General features: G+C 42.0%; 1 protein-coding gene across 4 annotated transcripts; it reads right to left on the bottom strand.

Moving 5' to 3' along the window:
- Positions 1-1,468: 1,468 nt before the first annotated feature.
- LOC134676180 (sorting nexin-7-like) lies at positions 1,469-20,475 on the bottom strand. 4 transcript variants are annotated; one of them, XM_063534500.1, is made up of 10 exons: positions 20,362-20,475; positions 19,529-19,681; positions 18,844-18,963; positions 17,227-17,368; positions 14,137-14,219; positions 13,300-13,388; positions 8,014-8,142; positions 5,694-5,893; positions 4,383-4,425; positions 1,469-4,212 (listed from the first exon to the last, which is right to left on the bottom strand). In XM_063534500.1, exons 2-10 carry the CDS (start codon positions 19,664-19,666, stop codon positions 3,804-3,806), a joined length of 1,353 nt encoding a protein of 450 aa, XP_063390570.1. In that variant the 5' UTR covers positions 19,667-19,681; positions 20,362-20,475; the 3' UTR covers positions 1,469-3,803. The 4 variants fall into 4 exon arrangements, with proteins under 4 accessions (XP_063390570.1, XP_063390571.1, XP_063390572.1 ...); XM_063534501.1 differs by having other exon boundaries at positions 19,529-19,676; positions 20,362-20,449; XM_063534502.1 differs by lacking the exon at positions 8,014-8,142 and adding an exon at positions 12,573-12,701 and having other exon boundaries at positions 20,309-20,408.
- Between the last annotated feature and the right edge of the window lie 356 nt (positions 20,476-20,831).

Here is a 20,831-nt window from a genome sequence, read left to right as displayed (position 1 = left end):
GATGGGAAAGACATACAATAAAATTTATACAAAATATCTTGCTTAGTTTGGTTCTATGTATGTCTGATTTTAAATACCTACAGAATGTAACAAAAATAGTGATGTTCAGTATAAAAGCTGTATCAGTGGGGCGTACCGGACCACACCCTTAGTCCACTCCGAGGCCTGTTCGATAAAGACGAATGGGGTCCGCCCTAGGACGCAGCTGTAAGTGAAAGCTAATACTAGCATAAAAACACCTATTTATGCGTGCTTCCTAGACCTTTCTAAAGCTTTCGATCTAGTCAATTATAAGCTACTATGGAGTAAGCTTGATGGAATACAATTTCCTAGGGAACTCACGCGCATATTTAGGTGTTGGTACGCTGGTCAGAGGAATAGTGTTCGGTGGGGTGATGTTCTGTCTGACGAGTATGGTTTAGAGTGCGGTGTGAGGTAGGGGGGCCTTACCTCTCCCAAGCTCTTCAATCTGTATATTGATGCCCTAATCGCCGAGCTCAGCAGTACACATGTCGGGTGCCATATTGATAGGGTCTGCTTCAATAATATAAGCTATGCCGATGACATGGTACTGCTGAGCCCTTCGGTTGGTGGTCTAAGAATACTGATTGAAAAATGTGAAGCGTACGCTCGGAGTCATAATTTAAAGTACAGCGTGCTCAAAAGCGAGTACATATATGGTTTTTAAAGCGGGGCTCAAGTGTCCATCCTATGTTCCACCCATTCGTCCGAATGGCGAAGAATTAAAGCGGGTTCAGTCCTTTAAATATCTCGGGCACGTGGTCACGGAAGACCTTCGTGATGACGTAGATATAGAAAGGGAACGCAGGGCACTGGCAATCAGAGCTAACATGATAGCCCACAGGTTCGGTCGGTGTACAGCACGAGTTAAAATAACACTTTTTAGAGCGTACTGTACATCGCTTTATGCCTGCAGCCTGTGGTGCAGATACACACAACGATCGCTCAGTGCCTTGCGGGTCCAGTACAACGACGCATTCAGGGTGCTGTTGCGGCTGCCGCGCTACTGTAGCGCCTCGGGGATGTTCGCGGACGCGCACGTGGACGGGTTCCCCGCCACTTTACGCAAGCGCTGTGCCGCGACGCTGCGCAGGGTTCGCGACAGCCGCCACAGCCTTCTGGCAGTCGTTGCACAAAGGTGGGACAGTGGCCTAATACGCCACTGGTCCTCCTTACATTTAAGATTAATTACTAACATAGTTATATAAGTCGCTTTGTCTTACTAACAATATATGGATCTGAGAAATCTGAAATAAATAATTTTTATTTTATTTTTATAAAGCGAAAAAGATATATGTTGACGGAGAAGGATGTATGTTTTCCTTCACCTAAATATTAAGTTTTTTTGTCGCAATATCATATAGATACCATATATATATATACACATTATGTTATATATTATTAGAGCTAACTTTGGGTTACTTCACACCAATTCAAATAAAACACATTCTCACTATAAAACCTTTACTGATATAATTTCAATAAATAACTACACTAAGTACTGATATACAAATAGTTATTGCATTATTTACATAAACTCGGACATTTATTTTAATAAGACGAAAGTTTCATGAGCGTTCTTAAAATATGTTTGTACTGTACATTTTAATATTTTGGGTTATCTCTGGATAAATAGTAGAGATACAACGGATAGTTGTTTGGCCGGATACCGGATACCGGATATCCGGCCTGGACAATGGCCGAATATCCGGTATCCGGCCGCCGGATATTCGGCCGGCGGAACTATACCTACATTTCGGTTTTTCAGGTGCGCATTCTGCAGGTTTGACCTGTTTCCTAGTAAACGTTCGCGCGGATTCATTTCTAGGTTCGAAATGAGTGCGCGTGGAAGTCAGTGGAATGATTAAATTGTTTTAAAATAATAAACAAGTACGATTATGACCGTGTCTGCTTCTTAAATCAAATTTGTTTACTCCGAAATCAAGCAATGTTACTATCCGGTATCCGGCCGGATAGCAGGTTACTATCCGGTATCCGGCCGGATAGCAAAATAATGGCCGGATAGGCCGGATACCGGATAGTAACCGGATATCCGGTGCATCTCTAATAAATAGTTAATCTGGTACAAAAATAACGATCAAAAACAAGATCTGGTTTTTATTACAAGCTTTTATTTAGTTTCACCTGACCGTTGTCTGTCTGTCTGTAATCAAATCTTGCAAGTATCTTAAATTTGATCCATTTCCCGGTTTCCGATTGAGCTGAAATTTTGCATGCATGTATAAATCGGATGACAATGCAATATTATGGTACCATCGAGCTGATCTGATGATGGAGACAGGAGGTGGCTATAGGAACTCTGTGATGAAACAATGCAACCTAATTGTGTTAGGGGGTTTTTAGAATTGTCCCGATGAGTAGGTATTAGTTGTCTGTCGTAAGAAAAGTACAGTCAGCGATAAAAGCTTGTACCAAAAATGAAATTATTGCCAAAAACTTATTTATTTATTTTAATGGATAAGTGGGTAAACTACTCAAAGATTGGCACTGAAATAAGCAGTGCGACACCCATTTTGTAGGGAAGTTACTATTACCTACGTAATTCCGAAAATTCTCATCAAATGTACCAATTTTTTTTACCAAAGAAAACCCAACAGAGTTGTGTTCACTCACATCGTCAGAATGAAGTCTTAGAAATAAAGTGTAGGCAGAATGAATCGTTAGAAATGTTAAAATACTTTTTTTCATACAAAGTGTCATATTGAAAGTTAAATTACAAAAAATGTCATAAACTCAACTATAAAGACACTGTTAGAAATAAATTACATTGCACAAAATTACATTGTTTTCGCTATTTTTATACTTCAAAAACTACAGGCAAAAGTCCATTTTATACATAAATTTCCATACATTTTTATTGCACTCGTATGTGTGTAAAAATTATGTACCTATTCTGAAGCTAATTCTATTGAATTACAATTTTGTTATGCACTTAAAAATATCATATAGTGGGATTTTAAATAGTGGAGATTTGGGTGACTACAGGCTTTAAAAGGAAAATACTAATATTTAATAATACAATATAGAAAATACTATTATGCATAGTACGGTAGATGTCGCTAGGGCGCCTCCCTAAGGCGCATATGGTGGAAATATTTGCTATTCTCGAGCATTGTCTCGGTGATTTTTTTCCACTTTTAATATTTTTCTAAGCTAAACTTGATTGATATCATAGATAATTTGAAATAGAGGAATATTCTCTCGAGTAGATGGAGATACTTTTTGACATTTAACAAATTTAACACATAGCCGGAAAGCGCAGCGTGGGTAGACCCCCCACAAGGTGGACTGATGACCTGGTAAAGGTCGCGGGAGACCGATGGATGCGGGTGGCGCAAGACCGGTCGCTCTTTGGGTGAGTTTGAGGCCTGTGTCAAGCAGTGGACGTAATCTGGCTGATATGATGATGATGATGATGAACACATATCAGTGAAAAAATAAGGATCAAAGTCAAATGGCGTTCTAAAAGTGTTAGTCACGTGTCGAAAGACGGCAGTAATGTACTGACCACATAATTTACTTTAACAATATTCCTCTAGTCTCAATTGAAGGGATGTTTACAAAAACAACATAACTGACTACACTGGTTGACACCTGAAACGATTAACAATGTTCTTAAAAAAGTGTCAACCGCTCTAAGCAGTTATGTTGTTTTTGTAAACATCCCTTCAATTCTCTTTGATTAATACCAGTAATTTACCTGTTTTAATTAACTCTAATCAATGCATGTCTTTCACAACGTTCATGAACAAAGTATCATATCACGAAGACAAATTCACATCTGAAAACTCCTGAAGCGGATCACTCCGGTCATCGGATTTTGAGCTTTGCTCCGTTGACACAGCGCCTATCTGCTCCTTGTCATCAGAATCATTCGATATATTTTCTATGTCAATATCATCAAAATCTTTCTCGGTTTCTGTTGGAGTGACTGATCTGCATTTGGACGGGCTGAGGTTCTGTACAGCGGTCTTGGAGACCGTCTTGAAGAGTTGTTCGAGGTTGGTCTCAGTGGAGAGTTTGAGGGCGTTCTCCCAGCCCTGAAGGGTTTGGGAGTGGAGGGTTACCTGCCGGTCAGCTAGTTCAAGGAGGAGGGCTTTGATCTCGGAGTGGGTCTTCGGGATCCAGTCGGAGAGCTCGGAGCGGATGGCTTCGGAGGCTTGTTCCAGTCTGGAAATAAATAGTTATTTTTTTATCCAATGGTAAAAAGTTACTGTTAAACTGAAAGTTTATCAAGAAATACATTCCAAAGTCAAATCATGAATGTGAATGACCACCATCTTTAATGTCAATTTAAAAAACAGCTATAAGTACTGACGTTTATTATAATTATTATTTACCTGTTATGTAGTTCATCCGAGTTGTTGCCCGCCACAAAAGTTGCTGAAATAGAAAAAATGATTATTATCGCAAAATATGTTAGATCGCAAATTTGAAAGTCGATCAGAATCATATATTCAATTTTATTTTTTCTTGTAATTCAAAAAAGAAACAAAAAAATCGGGCGCTTTCTACTACGTGTATTGTCGTTTAATTCTTGTTAAAGCCCAAAGCTTCGGCCTCAAATGTTGGCGTCGTACCGTTGTTCCTTTGAAATATTGCTCTCTTTCCATACAATTATAAGCTTACGAGCTCTAACTTTAGTTAGAGCCTCTAACTAAAGGCTTCACTTTAATTAGAGCCTCTAACTAAAGGCTTCACTTTAGTTAGAGCCTCTAACTAAAGGCTTCACTTTAGTTAGAGCCTCTAACTAAAGGCTTCACTTTAGTTAGAGCCTCTAACTAAAGGCTTCACTTTAGTTAGAGCCTCTAACTAAAGGCTTCACTTTAGTTAGAGCCTCTAACTAAAGGCTTCACTTTAGTTAGAGCCTCTAACTAAAGGCTTCACTTTAGTTAGAGCCTCTAACTAAAGGCTTCAGCACACAGTGGTCATGCATGGGCCATGACAAGTTATCGCTATTGTGTACAGTGCACCGTCAGTTATCGTGGTGCTCAATCGGGTAGTTGTCGGTTTTTTTAACACTTCAAAGGAATCGTGGTGGTCTGGCCTGTGTTCACACAGTCGCCCGTGAGAGTGGATCGGTACGGTCCATCGTTAGCCACCGTGTACTGGGGCATTAAAGTTTGTTAGGCTCACTCGCACCATTCCACTGATCCGGGGTTAACCGGTTCAACCTGGAATTACCATGATCACCAGAACAATTTGACATTAGGTTATCGGTTTAACCGCTTAATTCCGGGTTAGTAGGATGGTGCAAGTGGGTCTTAAGATAGTTTTTTTATTTATTTTTTTCGTCCATCTGGACAGGCTAAAGCTCTAAGCCATACTGCCTTGGGGTCTTAAGATAGGTACTGTGTAAAGCGTCCCTCTGCCTTATCTTGACAACTATAAGGTAGGGTTTTAAAGGTGTGTGCACGACCCTTTAAATGACAACTAAAAGTACGGGAGTAGAAGTAAAGTTTGTTAAGATACAGCTTGGCAAAAAAGAGTAGAAATTAAAAAGTGATAACACTGTAGTGTCGTCCCTTTCAAACCAATATATATAAGAAATCGTCGTATCTTCTCATTGTGCGCGGTGGCCTGGGCGGCCCGCCGCCCCCCCCGCGGCCACGCGTCACACGCGTTAGTCTAAAGTTTGTTAAGATGCGTACCGTGCAAAGCGTCCCTCTGCCGTATCTTGTCGTTGTGCGCGGCGGCGTAGGCGGCCAGCAGCGGCAGCGCGGCGCGGTGCCGCAGCGCGCCCCGCGCGCGCGCCGCGCCCGCCGCGCCGCCGCCCGCGCCCACCGCCGCCGCGGCGCACGACACCGCCCCGCGCTCGCGGACCGACCACGCGTCACACACACGCTTTAACCTACAAAATAACACTTCCTTAATAACATGATTTCATAAACATGATGCATCTATAATATTAGCCTATAAACAGTCAAGCAAATCTTGTCAGTAGAAAGTGGCTCGAAATTCAAATTTTCTATGAGACGAAGTCCCTTCGCGTCTACATTTTTCAAATTTGCCGCCTTTTTCTACTGACAAGATCTGCTTGACCGACTTTATAATTAACGTGACCCCCCTACCTCCCCGCATTCGCGCCTACAGCGGCGACCATACGTCCCGACACGAACACGCTTTAGTCCAGAAAAAAAAAACTAAAGTTTTATGACCGTCTAAACTCTGAAGTAACAAACTTCACCTCTCTTAGAGTTCTCCACATCTTGACGTAAATACTGTTAGTGCTTTTTTCTACTCCCGTACTTTTATTTGTCATTTAAAGGGTCGTGCACACACCTTTAAAACCCTACCTTATAGTTGTCAAGACAAGTCTTTAGTCTATTCCCCAAAAAAGAATTGGTGCATATGTCGTAGTCAGATCGTATAATCCGCCGTATTACATTACGGCTAGCCGTTTTCAAAAACAGGGGCGTTTTGAAATGCGGCGGTTCGACGATTAGCCGGATTGTCACTGCGATACGTTCTTCAATAAGGCGGCCCACGTTTAGCCGCATCGTACATTGTAGAGTGACCAGTTCTTTCGGTCGCCTACGTAACCGGAGTTTGACAATGTTTGCAATTTAATTTATTTCTACCATGGTCCCACCGCACTACATGTGTTTCTTTTCCAAAACATTTCCTTCACAACTTAAATAGACGGAGCCCCGCAAGCGGGGCTCCTATTTCTGGGCGGTTTGCCCTTCGGGCATCTGAAGTTATTACCTAACGAACCTAACCTAATTACCTACCTACGCTTTTTTCCCCAAAGTGTAAAGTTTTCACGGACGTCTCACTTAATTAATAGGTAGGTAGGTTAGGTTCGTTAGGTAGCTTCAGATGCCCGAAGGGCAAACCGCTCAGAAATAGGAGCCCCGCGAAGCGGGGCTCCGTCTAGTTAAGTTGCGAAGGAAAATTTTTTTTGAAAAGAAACAGTCCGACAAACTCTAGATTTGATGGACACCCCAGCGTTTGTCAGGCAGCGCCACGAGTGTTAAAAATGGGAACTAAAAACTGTCAAAGCGGCGGCTAATGACTCGCTGTATTACATTACGGCTAGCCGTGTTGAAGAACGTATGGCGCCGAATACATTCCGGCGGATTCTCATTCAGCCGCATTCAATACGGCTAATCGTTAAACCGCCGCATTTCAAAACGCCCCTGTTTTTGAAAACGGCTAGCCGTAATGTAATACGGCGGATTATACGATCCGACTGCGACACATACACGCAGTATCTTTTTGGCGATATTACGATACTTCGTGTAATGACCACTTAAAAAATATTGAATGTCATACAGTGTTGCCAACCTTATTTTAAATGTCATCTCTGACAAATAAGTGAACCATAGACATGTTTTTTTTTATTTCATTCACTCATTCATTCTTTTCCCGTCCGTACCCTCCATTTTTGCTACTTCTTGAATTAAAAATATTTGTTACATTTTCAATTTTATTTCAAAGTGCTTGGTCGTAGAAAAAGTATTGTATGCAACGTTGTTTAACTGAGTCAAAAAATACTCGTGGCGTCTTCATTAACAATTTTCGGCTTCGCCTCAAATTGTTACTCACGCCACTCGCCTTTTTTGACCTCTCTTAAACAACGGTTGCATAAAATACTATTAATGTTTAGTGACTGTAATGTAGTAACATACGAAACATTCTAAAATATGATGGGAAATATCATCGGGTGACAAGCAAAAGTCACTAAGTACTATCAACAATTTAAAGTAACTATGCACTTTATTACACTTGTAACACGGTTTATTGTCCAATAATTTCAATGGTGTTAGTGATTTTTACTTGTCACCCGACGATATATCGAATATAATGCTTCTGAGTAGCTCTATGTCAAGCCAAGTAGATCCCTTAATCAGTTTGGTAGTGAGACTGAGAGCGCAAAACAACGTCAATTTCTGTTGCAGCAACTGTAGAGTAGATAGCTGAATTCCGGATCCTTATACACACTGCCTTAGTTACTGAAAGTGTTACCCGATGAGCTCTGTGCCAAGCGAAGTTGATCCCTTGTACAGTTTGGTGGTGAGAGCGCAGAGCGACGTCAGTTTCTGTTGTAGCGACTGCAGATAGTCTCCGGCTGAGCTGAATTCCGGATCCTTCACCCTACAATACACACTGCCTAAGTTACTGAAAGTCTTACCCGATGAGCTCTGTGCCGAGCGAAGTTGATCCCTTGTACAGTTTAGTGGTGAGAGCGCAGAGCGACGTCAGTTTCTGTTGTAGCGACTGCAGATAGTCTCCGGCTGAACTAAATTCCGGATCCTTCACCCTACAATACACACTGCCTAAGTTACTGAAAGTCTTACCCGATGAGCTCAGTGCCGAGCGAAGTTGATCCCTTGTACAGTTTAGTGGTGAGAGCGCAGAGCGACGTTAGTTTCTGTTGTAGCGACTGCAGATAGTCTCCGGCTGAACTAAATTCCGGATCCTTCACCCTACAATACACACTGCCTAAGTTACTGAAAGTCTTACCCGATGAGCTCTGTGCCAAGCGCAGTTGATCCCTTGTAGTTTGGTGGTGAGAGCGCAGAGCGACGTCAGTTTCTGTTGTAGCGACTGCAGGTAGTCTCCGGGGGAGCCTCACCCCTAGGGAACGCGTCCCCAGGTGGCGGATAGGGGGTGCTCGTCCGATGCCAAATAGGGCGTCGGAAGGGCTGGAGGGAAATAAAATACCTCCCGCGGACCAACAGGCCGGAGACGGATACTCCGTTATAAAACCCCTGCGCAGAGCTTCCTGGACATATTCTGGGGCGAGGTCTAGTGCAGTGCTGCGTGCTTGGGCTGGAGTATGCAGAAGAGATGGCGGCGGAAGAGCCCCTAGGGGCCAACGGCGGCGCTCACGCCTCGTAGCAGGCGACAGTCTTGGCGTCAGGTGGCAACCGGCCGTAAAACTTAAAGCCAAATCACATCCTCCTCGTTACAATGAAAAGCACAACCAAAAAGAGAATAAGTTCAACTGCTAGGGCGTACCCCGAAAGCGACGCGAACCTACCCAATGCGAAGTATGCGAATACAGATGAAGATAATGCTAGGGCGTCCCCCAGAAGCGACGAACCCATTGACAAAAGCAAAACATATTCGCTTACATGCAAAACCCTAAGACTTGCAACCTGGAACCTCGGTACCCTCACCGGCAGGAGCCAGGAACTATCCAAAGTACTGCAGAATAGAAATATTAATGCATGCTGCCTGCAAGAGACGAAGTGGAAGGGTTCCAAATCCAAAGATATAGGGCAAGGCTATCAGCTTATATACCATGGCACTAATAACGGCAAGAATGGAGTAGCTATAGCACTTGACCATCATTACAAGCAGCGAATAATAAACATAGAACGTAAAAGCGACCGACTTATCGCCGTCAAACTGGCCATGGATCAGCAACAGCCCCTCAATATTATCTCGGCATACGCACCACAAATCGGATGTCATGAATCTGAAAAATCAAGATTCTGGGAAGAATTCGATGACCTCATGAATATGATCCCCCCCGGAGAAACAAAGTACATAGGCGGTGATCTCAACGGACATGTTGGCGTTACAAACTCGTCCTACCAAAACACTCATGGAGGATATGGCTACGGCACGCTAAATAAACCGGGAGAAGAAATTCTGGAGTTCGGCACACGCCATAACTTAGCGATAGTGAACACATATTACCAGAAGAAGCCTGAGCACTTAATAACATATAAAAGCGGTGGGAAATGCACCCAAATAGACTACATACTTACAGATAAAAGACTACTAAAACACTGCAAGGACTGCAAAGTCATCCCAGGGGAGGCGCTAACAGCACAACATCGAATGCTAGTCTCAATCTTTAAGCTACCCAAACCCATAAAAACAGTAATAGACAGGACCCCAAGAATTAAATGGCGCCAATTATACAGTGAAAAAGGCGAAGCACTTATAAGCCAAATAACGTCATACCTGGGCCGAGATATAAACAAGGAATATAACAGCGATGCAGATAATATGTGGTCCAACTTCGAGAAAATCTGTACTGAGGAAGCAGCGAACATCCTTGGAATGTCAAAGGGTGGGCTTAGCAACAATAAAGACCCCACATGGTGGACGGATGAAGTAAAACAACTTGTGAAAGAGAAGAGAGACCTATTTAAACTATGGCAGAAAACTCAGCTGGAAGAAGATCGTACAGAATACAAGCGTTTAAAGAAAATAACCAAGAGCAAAGTGGCACAGTCAATGGCGAAATCCAAGGAGAACCTTTATAACAGACTAGAACAAGCACAAACAGATAATGAAATCTTTAAAATTGCTAAACAGCGCCACCGGTCTACACTAGATATAAAAGTGAACAAATACATACTGGATAAATACGGAAAACTCCTAACAGAGAATGATAAGATCAACGCCAGATGGCGCCAATATTACCAGGAACTGTTAAATGAGGAATTCCCTAGCCAACCTTTACCACCCATCACACCAGTGCAAGGGCCACCGGAAAGCATCAAAGTGAGCGAGGTTGAACGTGCAGTAAATAAAATGAAGAACCATAAAGCTACTGGCCCCGATGGTATACCCGCTGACCTATGGAAAAGACTAGGAGCCGTAGGAGCACAATGGCTAACGATACTTTTTAACACTATCCTCAGTAGCAACAAAATCCCCGAAGCTTGGCGACACAGTTATCTCCTACCCTTCTACAAAAACAAGGGAGACGTCAGCGACTGCGGTAACTATAGGGGCATCAAACTCACATCGCATACGCTCAAAATTTGGGAAAGAATTCTTCACAACCGCTTTCTTAAACATGTGACCATATCAGAAAACCAGTATGGATTTACTGCCTCAAGATCAACCACGGATGCAATACAAACAGTGCGAATACTCATGGAAAAAGGTCGTAACAACCAGGAAGATCTACATCTAGTCTTCATAGATCTAGAGAAAGCATTCGACCGGGTGCCGCGTAAACTAGTATGGCAAGCTCTGAGATCGCAAAGAATACCTGAGTGCAACATATCACTGGCACAGGATACATATGACAATGTAAGCACACAAGTGAGGAGCCTAGCTGGTACAAGCAACCCCTTCGAGGTCAAAGTTGGCGTACACCAAGGGTCTGCTCTTAGCCCGCTACTGTTCAACATTGTTATGGATTACCTCACCAAAGACATCCAGTCCCCCCTACCATGGTGCCTGCTGTATGCAGACGATGTTGTACTTATTGATAAATGCGCGGAACAGCTGCAACGGACCCTGGAGATGTGGAGGCATGCCCTAGAATCTAATGGTTTGAGGATTAGCAGAAGCAAAACAGAGTACCTGCCATGCAATTATAGCCGCACAGAGCAGACAGCGTCAAAAATCACCATAGACGGACACCCCGTACCGGAAGTAAGCAAGTTTAAATACCTAGGCTCGGTTTTGTCCGCGGACGCAAATGTGGACATGGATGTGGCACATAGGGTAAATGTAGCTTGGCTGAGATGGAGGTCGCTCTCGGGGGTACTCTGTGACCGCCGTGTGCCGATAAAGACTAAAGGCAAGGTCTACAAAACAGCTGTGAGACCTGCTATGGTGTATGGTGCAGAATGCTGGACGATCAAACAAGTGCATGAACAAAAACTCCATGTAAATGAGATGAAGATGCTGAGATGGGCGGCCGGTGTGACGAGACTCGATAAAGTACGTAACGAACACATCAGAGGAAGCTACAAGGTCGCCCCCATCACCGACAAGATTCAAGAATCGCGCTTGAGATGGTACGGGCATATCATGAGACGCGACGAAGACCATGTCGTGAGGAAAGCCCTTGCATTGCCGAATAATAAGAGAGGCAGAGGTCGTCCGCCTGCTACGTGGTGGTCCACCATATCAATGGATTTGAAACAGGCCCAGTTGAACAAAGAGACAACCCAGGATCGCCCGACCTGGCGCTTGAGAACGAGGAGGGCCGACCCCAAATAATGGGAAAAGGCACGGAAAGAAGAAGACTGCAGGTAGTCTCCGGCTGAACTAAATTCCGGATCCTTCACCCTACAATACACACTGCCTAAGTTACTGAAAGTCTTACCCGATGAGCTCTGTGCCGAGCGAAGTTGATCCCTTGTACAGTTTAGTGGTGAGAGCGCAGAGCGACGTCAGTTTCTGTTGTAGCGACTGCAGATAGTCTCCGGCTGAACTAAATTCCGGATCCTTCACCCTACAATACACACTGCCTAAGTTACTGAAAGTCTTACCCGATGAGCTCAGTGCCGAGCGAAGTTGATCCCTTGTACAGTTTAGTGGTGAGAGCGCAGAGCGACGTTAGTTTCTGTTGTAGCGACTGCAGATAGTCTCCGGCTGAACTAAATTCCGGATCCTTCACCCTACAATACACACTGCCTAAGTTACTGAAAGTCTTACCCGATGAGCTCTGTGCCAAGCGCAGTTGATCCCTTGTAGTTTGGTGGTGAGAGCGCAGAGCGACGTCAGTTTCTGTTGTAGCGACTGCAGGTAGTCTCCGGCTGAACTAAATTCCGGATCCTTCACCCTACAATACACACTACCTAAGTTACTGAAAGTCTTACCCGATGAGCTCTGTGCCGAGCGAAGTTGATCCTTTGTACAGTTTAGTGGTGAGAGCGCAGAGCGACGTCAGTTTCTGTTGTAGCGACTGCAGGTAGTCTCCGGCTGAGCTGAATTCCGGATCCTTCACCCTAAAGCAAACAATAACTTATGTTTTTATATTAAAGAAAAAAGCGGCGCTGAGCACTTTTTGAGGTGGGGAAAAAACGATAAACTCGAAACAGCGTAACGCGCTGACGTCATGTGTTACGCACAATGTTATTCACCAAAGAACTTTAGTCATAACGTATCATAATCAGGTCAAATATTTAAAACTGGACTTTTATATTAAGCAATAAAGCTCAATGTTCTAATCTTGTACGGGCTGAAATACGAGGATCTCACAGTTACATTCTAACTTTATATCACTCCAATAGAATTCAATAAAGCTACATCTTGATGAAATCGCTAGTAAAAGTGAACTCTAGTACTGGTGAAAAAAACTCAAAATATCATGACCAAATATTTAGATGCGAGGTCTGCAAGGTAACTTTACAATTTCTATTCGAATTTTAAACAATTAACGCTACAAATTTAAGCTCAATGGCCAGCAATTTCGGAACTAAAGTTTTTCAATAGAAAGGAGGATGGGTCAATTATACATAGTGCTGCAGACATTTTGGACTAGTAATTGTGTTTTCACTTCTGTCGGCACTCCCGGAGTGCAACCCGTTGTTTTTTTTTACTTACCTGGCCCCATTAGTCGGTTTTGCCTCGCCGCCGCTGTAGAACGAGCTCAAACCCCACAAGTTAAGGGCGCTGCTTTCACTTTTGAATACCTGAATAAAATAAAAGAAATCTATTTGCATTGTCCTCTAGCCGCCCATACGTCAAACCTTGCCAAGCAAAATTAAATTTTATTTTTTCAACACTAAGTTCAAATTAGAATGGAACAGGAGACCTTTTTATAGGTCTCTGGGCGGCTAGAGGTTATCAAGTGACAGTAAAAGAGGTAAATTAATAGGGAATATTACGCAAAACTCTGCGTAGAAGGCGTCACTATCTCAATCACATGGCCTACCGTGAAACACGACAGTCGAAAGTCCGGTTTCTGCCTCTCTATCACTCTTGCTTATTCGATCGATAGAGAGGCAGATAACGAACTTTCGATTTTCGCGTTTCGCAGTAGGCCACCTGTAAACAAACCGCCTTGACGCATCGATGTCATAGTACACATTTCAAAGAACTGTTTAAGGCGTAATATGTATAAGTTACCATATGGTTTACTAAACATATTAGTGCTGCACTCTGGCGGCAGAACATTGCAGTAATACTCTCTATTAGAAAAATAGATATTTTGCGGTAGATCCGTAATAGCTCAATGCTGAAAGACTATTTAAAATTAAAAACTGCATATTATTTTTTATAGTCGTCCAATGCAGCAGAAGTTGGTAAGCGGGCGAGGTGTTCAAATTTACCTTGACAGACTCTTATTCTCTTATCAATAACGTCGCGTCAAGATCATTTTGAACACCTGGCCCGCTTAGCAACTTCTGCTGATTGTATATTAATTAACCCAAGGTTTACCTTGTCCAAGTCTTCATCCGGTGTGGTAAGAAAGAGACGGAAATCATCACTATGGGTTAGAATAGGATGCTTTGCGACGCGATCTGTAAAGAAAAGTATCGTTTAGTGCAAAAACAATGTGAATTTTAATTATTTTGTGGTGAGCGTTCCGATTGAACGTCTAAACGCCCAAAGAATGCAATCCGTATACTCTGTGTCTTTAGGTATTTAAATAAAAGTAAACATAATCTACCCTCAAATGGCTCCTTAAGCCAGTTGAGGGTAGATGAAAACATTACACGATCAAATAATGTACATAGGTTAATGTCAGGGCCCTATTTCACATTGTGTTTCACAGGTGTGACATTTGTCGACATCACTGTTACTGACGTCACAGGCTCCATAGGCTACCGTAACCGCTTACCATCAGACGGGCGGTGTGGTTGTTTGCCACCAACATGTTAATTTAAAAAAAACTCCACTATATCGCCAGTTAATAAGTACTTATTTTGCGAAGCTAATGACAATTGTCACAAGAAATACGACAATTGTCACGAAATTCCGACACAGAACTCATTTGCTGTCAAGAATTACAGAAAGTTCTTTGAAATCTTGTGACAATTGTCATCATTATCATCATAAACATCACAAGAAAAATACCTGTTTTTTGCCGATATAATAAAGTTTTTTTTAATAATACAATGATGGTGCCAAACGGAATACGGTCCACCCGATGGTAAGCGATAACCGTAGCCCATGTATGCCTGTGACGTCAGCAACAATGAGACTTGTCGAATTGTCGCACCTGTCACGTTGGTGAAATAGGGGCCAGGTTGTTCAGTGACAGATCCAGGCGGTTTTCTATTTGGTTGGTTAACCAATAAATGTTCTAACTACCCGAAAATGTAAAAATTGTTTGTTTACTTTTATTTAAATACCTAAAGATACAGAGTATAATCCCTATTCATTTTTAATTTAACACCCGATACAAAATTAGCGTTGTTACATGTTTAACGCCAAATTGTGGGTCCGCGGGGGCCCAGTGCGAAAAGTCTATACAAAGACATTTCTGAGCGTCTTATAGATGCGTCTGGTGACCAGAGGGCTGGCAGCTACTTCGGCTAGAGACTAACCCCCTTATTCATAAACGTTTACTAAAGTTGACAAGCCGATAATAATCCGTATGTCCCTTTCCGACGTATTAGTATGATGGAAAGGGACAAACGGATTATTATCGGCTTGTCAACTTTAGTAAACGTTTATGAATAAGGCGGTAAGTCTGGCCAGTCTTCTAGGCGCCATAACACATGACAGCGACCTGGGGAGCATTTTTTATTTATAAAATGGAATAACAAAAGGAAAATCATGGATAACTAGTTTAAAAGATGAAAACGGCAAGAAATGTAGCGATAGAAATAAAATAATGAATATTTGCACGAAATTTTATTCTTCCTTGTACTCAGACCCACTTAACACACGTAGCACTCCAGAAATCTTCTGTGGTGAAACCATCTCTCCCATCACAACTGATGAAGTGGCTAAAGCCTTGTCCACAATGAAGTTCGACAAAAGCCCTGGAGTTGATGGTATTACCACAGAAGCACTGATCTTCGGGAAAACAAGCCTACTAATTCCTCTTACAAAATTATTTAACAACATATTGAAAACAGGAAAAATACCCCAACAGCTGCTTCATTCAAATATTATACTTCTGTACAAAAAAGGCGATAAGGCCGACATAGGCAACTATCGGCCAATCAGCCTTGTATCCCATGTATATAAAACATTTATTAAAATTATTGAGCGTCGCATTGCAGGGCAACTCGACCAACACCAACCCCCCAACCAAGCTGGCTTTCGTCCTGGGTTCTCCACCACCGATCACCTCCATACAATCAACCAGATCATAGAAAAGTTTACCGAATTCAAAATTCCCTTATACCTAGCATTTGTAGATTACACTAAAGCATTTGATAGCATCACCCATTCCGCCATAGTAACCGCTCTTCAAAACCAAAATATTCACCCTACCTACATCAGTTTAATTCAAAATATATACAGGAATAGTACAGCAGACATAAAGCTTCAGCACTCCGGTCCGTCGTTCCCTATCCAGCGAGGCGTCAAACAGGGTGATCCGCTGTCTCCAAAACTATTCACTAGCACCCTTGAAGAAGTTTTCAAGAGCTTGGCGGTTTCCTGGGAGACTAGAGGAGTAGTCGTCGGCGACAGAAGGTTATCGAACCTTCGTTTCGCCGACGACATCGTTCTCTTTGCTTCCTCTGAAGCCGAACTTCAGCAAATGCTCCAAGATCTGAGCAACGCAAGCCTTCAGGTTGGACTTCAAATGAATCGTGCAAAGACGCAAGTGATGACCAACAGCAAGAAACGTGGGGTTGCGGTAGACGGGCAGACTATACATTATGTCGACGAGTATATTTACTTGGGCCAGCTAGTCTCTTTCAGCAACAGGCAAGACCAAGAGGTCGGACGCCGGGTCGACAACGCCTGGAAGAGCTACTGGTCCATGAAAGAGCTAATGAAGGGAAATCTTCCACTGTCACTTAAGCGAAAACTCGTCGACATGTGTATACTGCCTGTCCTAACCTACGGTGCCCAAACATGGTCACTCACAGAGAACCAGAAGTCCAAACTGAAGGTTTGCCAACGCGCTATGGAGCGCAGCATTTTAGGTGTTAAAAGGATCGATCGCATCCGGAACACCACGCTGCGCTCCAAAACTCGCATTGCTGACGTCGGCAAAAAAACCGCCAGGCTCAAATGGGACTGGGCTGGCCACGTCTATCGTATGCATCCGGATAGGTGGGCTAATATAGCCACCAAGTGGTTGCCGACGAAGAAGCGTGGGCGGGGCAGGCCCAGGCGGAGATAGCGGGACGACTTTGACGCCTTCCTTAACAACTGGCCGGAGGAAACGCTAAATCGGGAGTCATGGAGAATCAGGGGAGAGGCCTTTGCCCAGCAGTGGGACACACAAATAGGCTAAGAAAAAAAAAATTATTTTAAGTTTTATATTGCATGTAGTTTACTTTTATTGTTTAGTTTGTATTTTTATGTCCCAATTGTGGGTAGATATTGGTATATACTTACTAAGGAAAGCGTCGAGCGCCATGGCGCGGAGCAACACGAACGATGGTTCATAGCGGTCGAGCTGCTGGCGCGCTGAATGCAGCGGCGGCAGCGGCGGCGGCGCCAGCCACGCGTGGGCGTTCGTTAGGCGACGGTGGAGCACCTGTACACAAGTCATTATTTATCACCCGTTGCCTCAGTTACATCACATTATACTTTTCAAAATCGAAGTAGACCAGTGGGATTTAACCCTTAAATACATGATTTATTCTATTTGCCGGAAAATAATTATGTAAAAATATAGCATCGATTTTTACTGCGAAATCAGTGTTGGAAGTTGCATAGGAATCATATTTCATGTAAATACGAGGGCTGTTACTTATGTATCGGGAATGGGCCACTTACTGGAACTATATTAAAAATATATTTATAACATATAAAAATGGAACTCTTTGGAAGCAAAATACAGTTTGTTTCACATGTTTATCAATTGGTTTTTACATTGTAGCATTATTTAAAAAAAATCTTTGTTGCACCATCAACGGATTTTCTTGTGAAAATTTTCGTGCAGATGTTTTTTTTTACGATGTTCGGAGTAGATAAACTCAAAAATAGTGCATGGATCGACTTTTTTCGACTTTTGGGGAGTAAGTTCCATCGAAGGTCAATGTTTTAGTGAATAAATTGTGGTCGTAGTATATTACGGTATTTAAGGTAGGACGAATAAAAAAAAAAAACGCTCAAAATCGGCTGTTATCCCACAAAATATAGATGCTGTGAACGAGCTTATAATGCAAGATAGTTATAGTATATATCGCAAGATAGAGGCATCTCATGGCAATAGTATGACGAGCATTTGTAAGATATTACATGAACATTTGGTTAAAAAAAAAAGAAAAACTCGCGAAAGAGCCGTTCTTGCCTACAAAATGCACGTCTTGTATACCAAGATCAGAATGGAAAAAGTGCTATGAAAAGTCGTTTCTACATTTGCAAAAGTGCATCATTCATCTTGGTGGACAAATACAAAGGCAATGAAACCATTTATAACTATAGATATTTGTTATTTTTTGTGTTTCCGGATACATAAGTAGCAGCCCTCGTACATGTACATATAATTATTAGTAAGAGATTCCTATGATAAAGTCTTGAAATATAAAAATGTATCTATGTATAATATACTTCTGCTTTTACTAAACGAGTTCAGATATTTGAAAAAGGTGTGTTTATTAGTCGTCAGTTGACTACTTTAACCTCCTAAGGCCCAGCCATACAAATGAAAAGCTCAAAATTTGCCACTAAAATTTGAACCTATAGTGCAGAGAATAGAGTTGATTTTTATTTGTTATAAAATTTAACGATATAAAAGAAATGCAACTCTGTTCCAATTGAATATGGTTTAAATTTCATGGAACTGAAGAAGTACTATATGTAGGACCTTGGGTCTTAGGGCCCCCCCACATCTGGCGTCTTTCGAGCGTCGGCGTCTGTCCAGCGCTATGGAAAATGACGTCGCAGCAGTTGCGTCGACGCTGCGTCGACGTTGCGTCGACGTCGGCCATACAATTGTAGACGCCGACGCTCGAAAGACGCCAGATGTGGGGGGGGCCTTAAATAGGAGGATAAAACGTAATGTACCTTGAAGTGGTTGTACCGCCGGCGCACGTGAGGAGGCGTCGGCCAGCGTGCGCAGACGCAGCGCACGCGGTATGTCACGAATGTCTCCAGCGTTGACAGCTGCTTCATTGGAGCGTCCACCTGGTAAAATGTAAAGATCAATTTTAGGGGGGGTGGTTACAATTTGGTGCTCACAACCAGGTTTATGTTATGAAGGAAAAACATTATTATCAAGATTTATTTAAATAATTACACAGAATACATAAATACACAATACAGTCCGTAAAAAAAAAATACACAGAATGTTTATAAAATGCATAATAGTGGACTTAATGTTGACATTTGACTTTGATCATTATTCTTTCACTGAGTAGACCAAAGGTATGGTGCAAACTTTTCGAGCGATGGCGTCATAACCTTTGACCTACAGTCGAGTAGATGGCGTTAATTTCTATATTTAACAAATTAACACATATCAGTGAAAGAATAAGGATCAAAGTCAAATGGCGTTCTAACAGTTTTAATCTTCCATCGAAAGATGGCAGTAAATTTACAGTGGCTACATAATTTACCTTGACAATCCGCCTCCATACACTCTATTTTCTTTGATAATACTTTGTCCCTTTTCATCTTATCAGCAACCGCTCTTGCGCACACCACTTTGCTGTTGCTTCTAAACGGACATAACACATTTATAAGGATATACCTTAACAGCTATATCGTATCCATGCTCCATGATGAGCGGGGATCCATCCTGTGTGCCTTCAGTGACGCTTGGTGCGTCCGTGTCTTCAGTTGGGTCATCATTGAGGTCTAATACTGCGGAACTGCTCTCACTCGCCATTTTGCTGCTACTGATCTGCAAGGACATAACATATTGATAATGAATACTAGAGCAACGGTGACACTCTATTAATGTCTTGTGGTTCAATTTATCAAATTGATGTTTTGAAACGTGACTAGAGGAAAACAACTTATTGTGTCATACCTGACTCAATTATGTACTACATGACATTAACACGGATTTTTAAATACTAGTATGAAAAGTAATCATATACTCAAGTAAATAGGTACTTAATAATTTTGTGTTTACTTTGGGACTATTTTTGGATTATACATAGTCATTGTCTCATTGTCCACCCACTTTTTTGTTCTTTTGTGTCAAATAAGTAACTTTAACAAAGAAACATTACTACTTACTAGTCATTGTAGTTGGGAAATTTAATTAGTAGCTTTAAATTAATTAATACTTGCTTATTGGAAGGTAAAATGCCGACTAAATTATACAGAACAGTTTTTATATCTTAAATGGCCACTGCTCAGCACAACACGTACCATAGAAAGAAATAGAGGGCGTTTCCGGTATTCCAATTGCATTAAGACCTAATGATAACGCAAAATGAATAAAAACACACAAACATTGTGCCCTACTTATAAAGAATGGGTCGATAATACGTTGCAAAATTTGTTTACACGTATCACTTACAAAATTCACTTTAGGACGGAAGGCAGTGATAATAACTGTTTATTTATATTCACCTTTTATCACTGAGTATTGTATTTTAATTTATATACAGTTATCCTATAATTTAAATAACAAATAAAGAGGTCTACGCTCGAAAGGATGACAGGAAACATTCCGTTCCTTTACACGTAGCTTATATGGACCGTCATTTTGGATCGATATTCAGTTGGGATATCGCATAGCGTAAATAGGAACGCTATAAGGCTGCGCATAAATTGAAGCTGTTTTGCACTCCAACAAAACAGCTATTATGTGTGTGGAGAAAACACAACATTTGATTGAAGAAGCTATTCGAGTTTTATACCATAAATTATGAAAAAATGCCTCTTACCGTAGTTTTTCTTCGATGATTTTGTTACCTTAAACGTCCCAGCAGTGTTGACCGCGTGAAAAACACCTCTTGATAAGCACGCCGTCATCCTATTTACCTAATTTCATAGTCATCAATCACCAGCAAGAAGCTTGCTGCAATGTTGTGTTTTCT

This window comes from Cydia fagiglandana, chromosome 24, assembly GCF_963556715.1.
Source record: "Cydia fagiglandana chromosome 24, ilCydFagi1.1, whole genome shotgun sequence".
NCBI lineage: Eukaryota > Metazoa > Arthropoda > Insecta > Lepidoptera > Tortricidae > Cydia > Cydia fagiglandana.
The sequence above is the reverse complement of the archived record's forward strand: the minus strand, read 5'-3'. Positions and strand labels throughout refer to the sequence as shown.

What these genes read in the sequence shown, in the direction of transcription:
- LOC134676180 (XM_063534500.1), bottom strand. Translation starts at nt 19,666, where the DNA reads ATGGCGAGTGAGAGCAGTTCCGCAGTATTAGACCTCAATGATGACCCA. An exon ending in GATACGATATAGCTGTTAAG is followed by an intron (nt 18,964 to 19,528) that starts GTATATCCTTAT and finishes ACATTTTACCAG; the next exon opens with GTGGACGCTCCAATGAAGCA. An exon ending in GGCGCTCGACGCTTTCCTTA is followed by an intron (nt 14,220 to 17,226) that starts GTAAGTATATAC and finishes TTTTCTTTACAG; the next exon opens with ATCGCGTCGCAAAGCATCCT.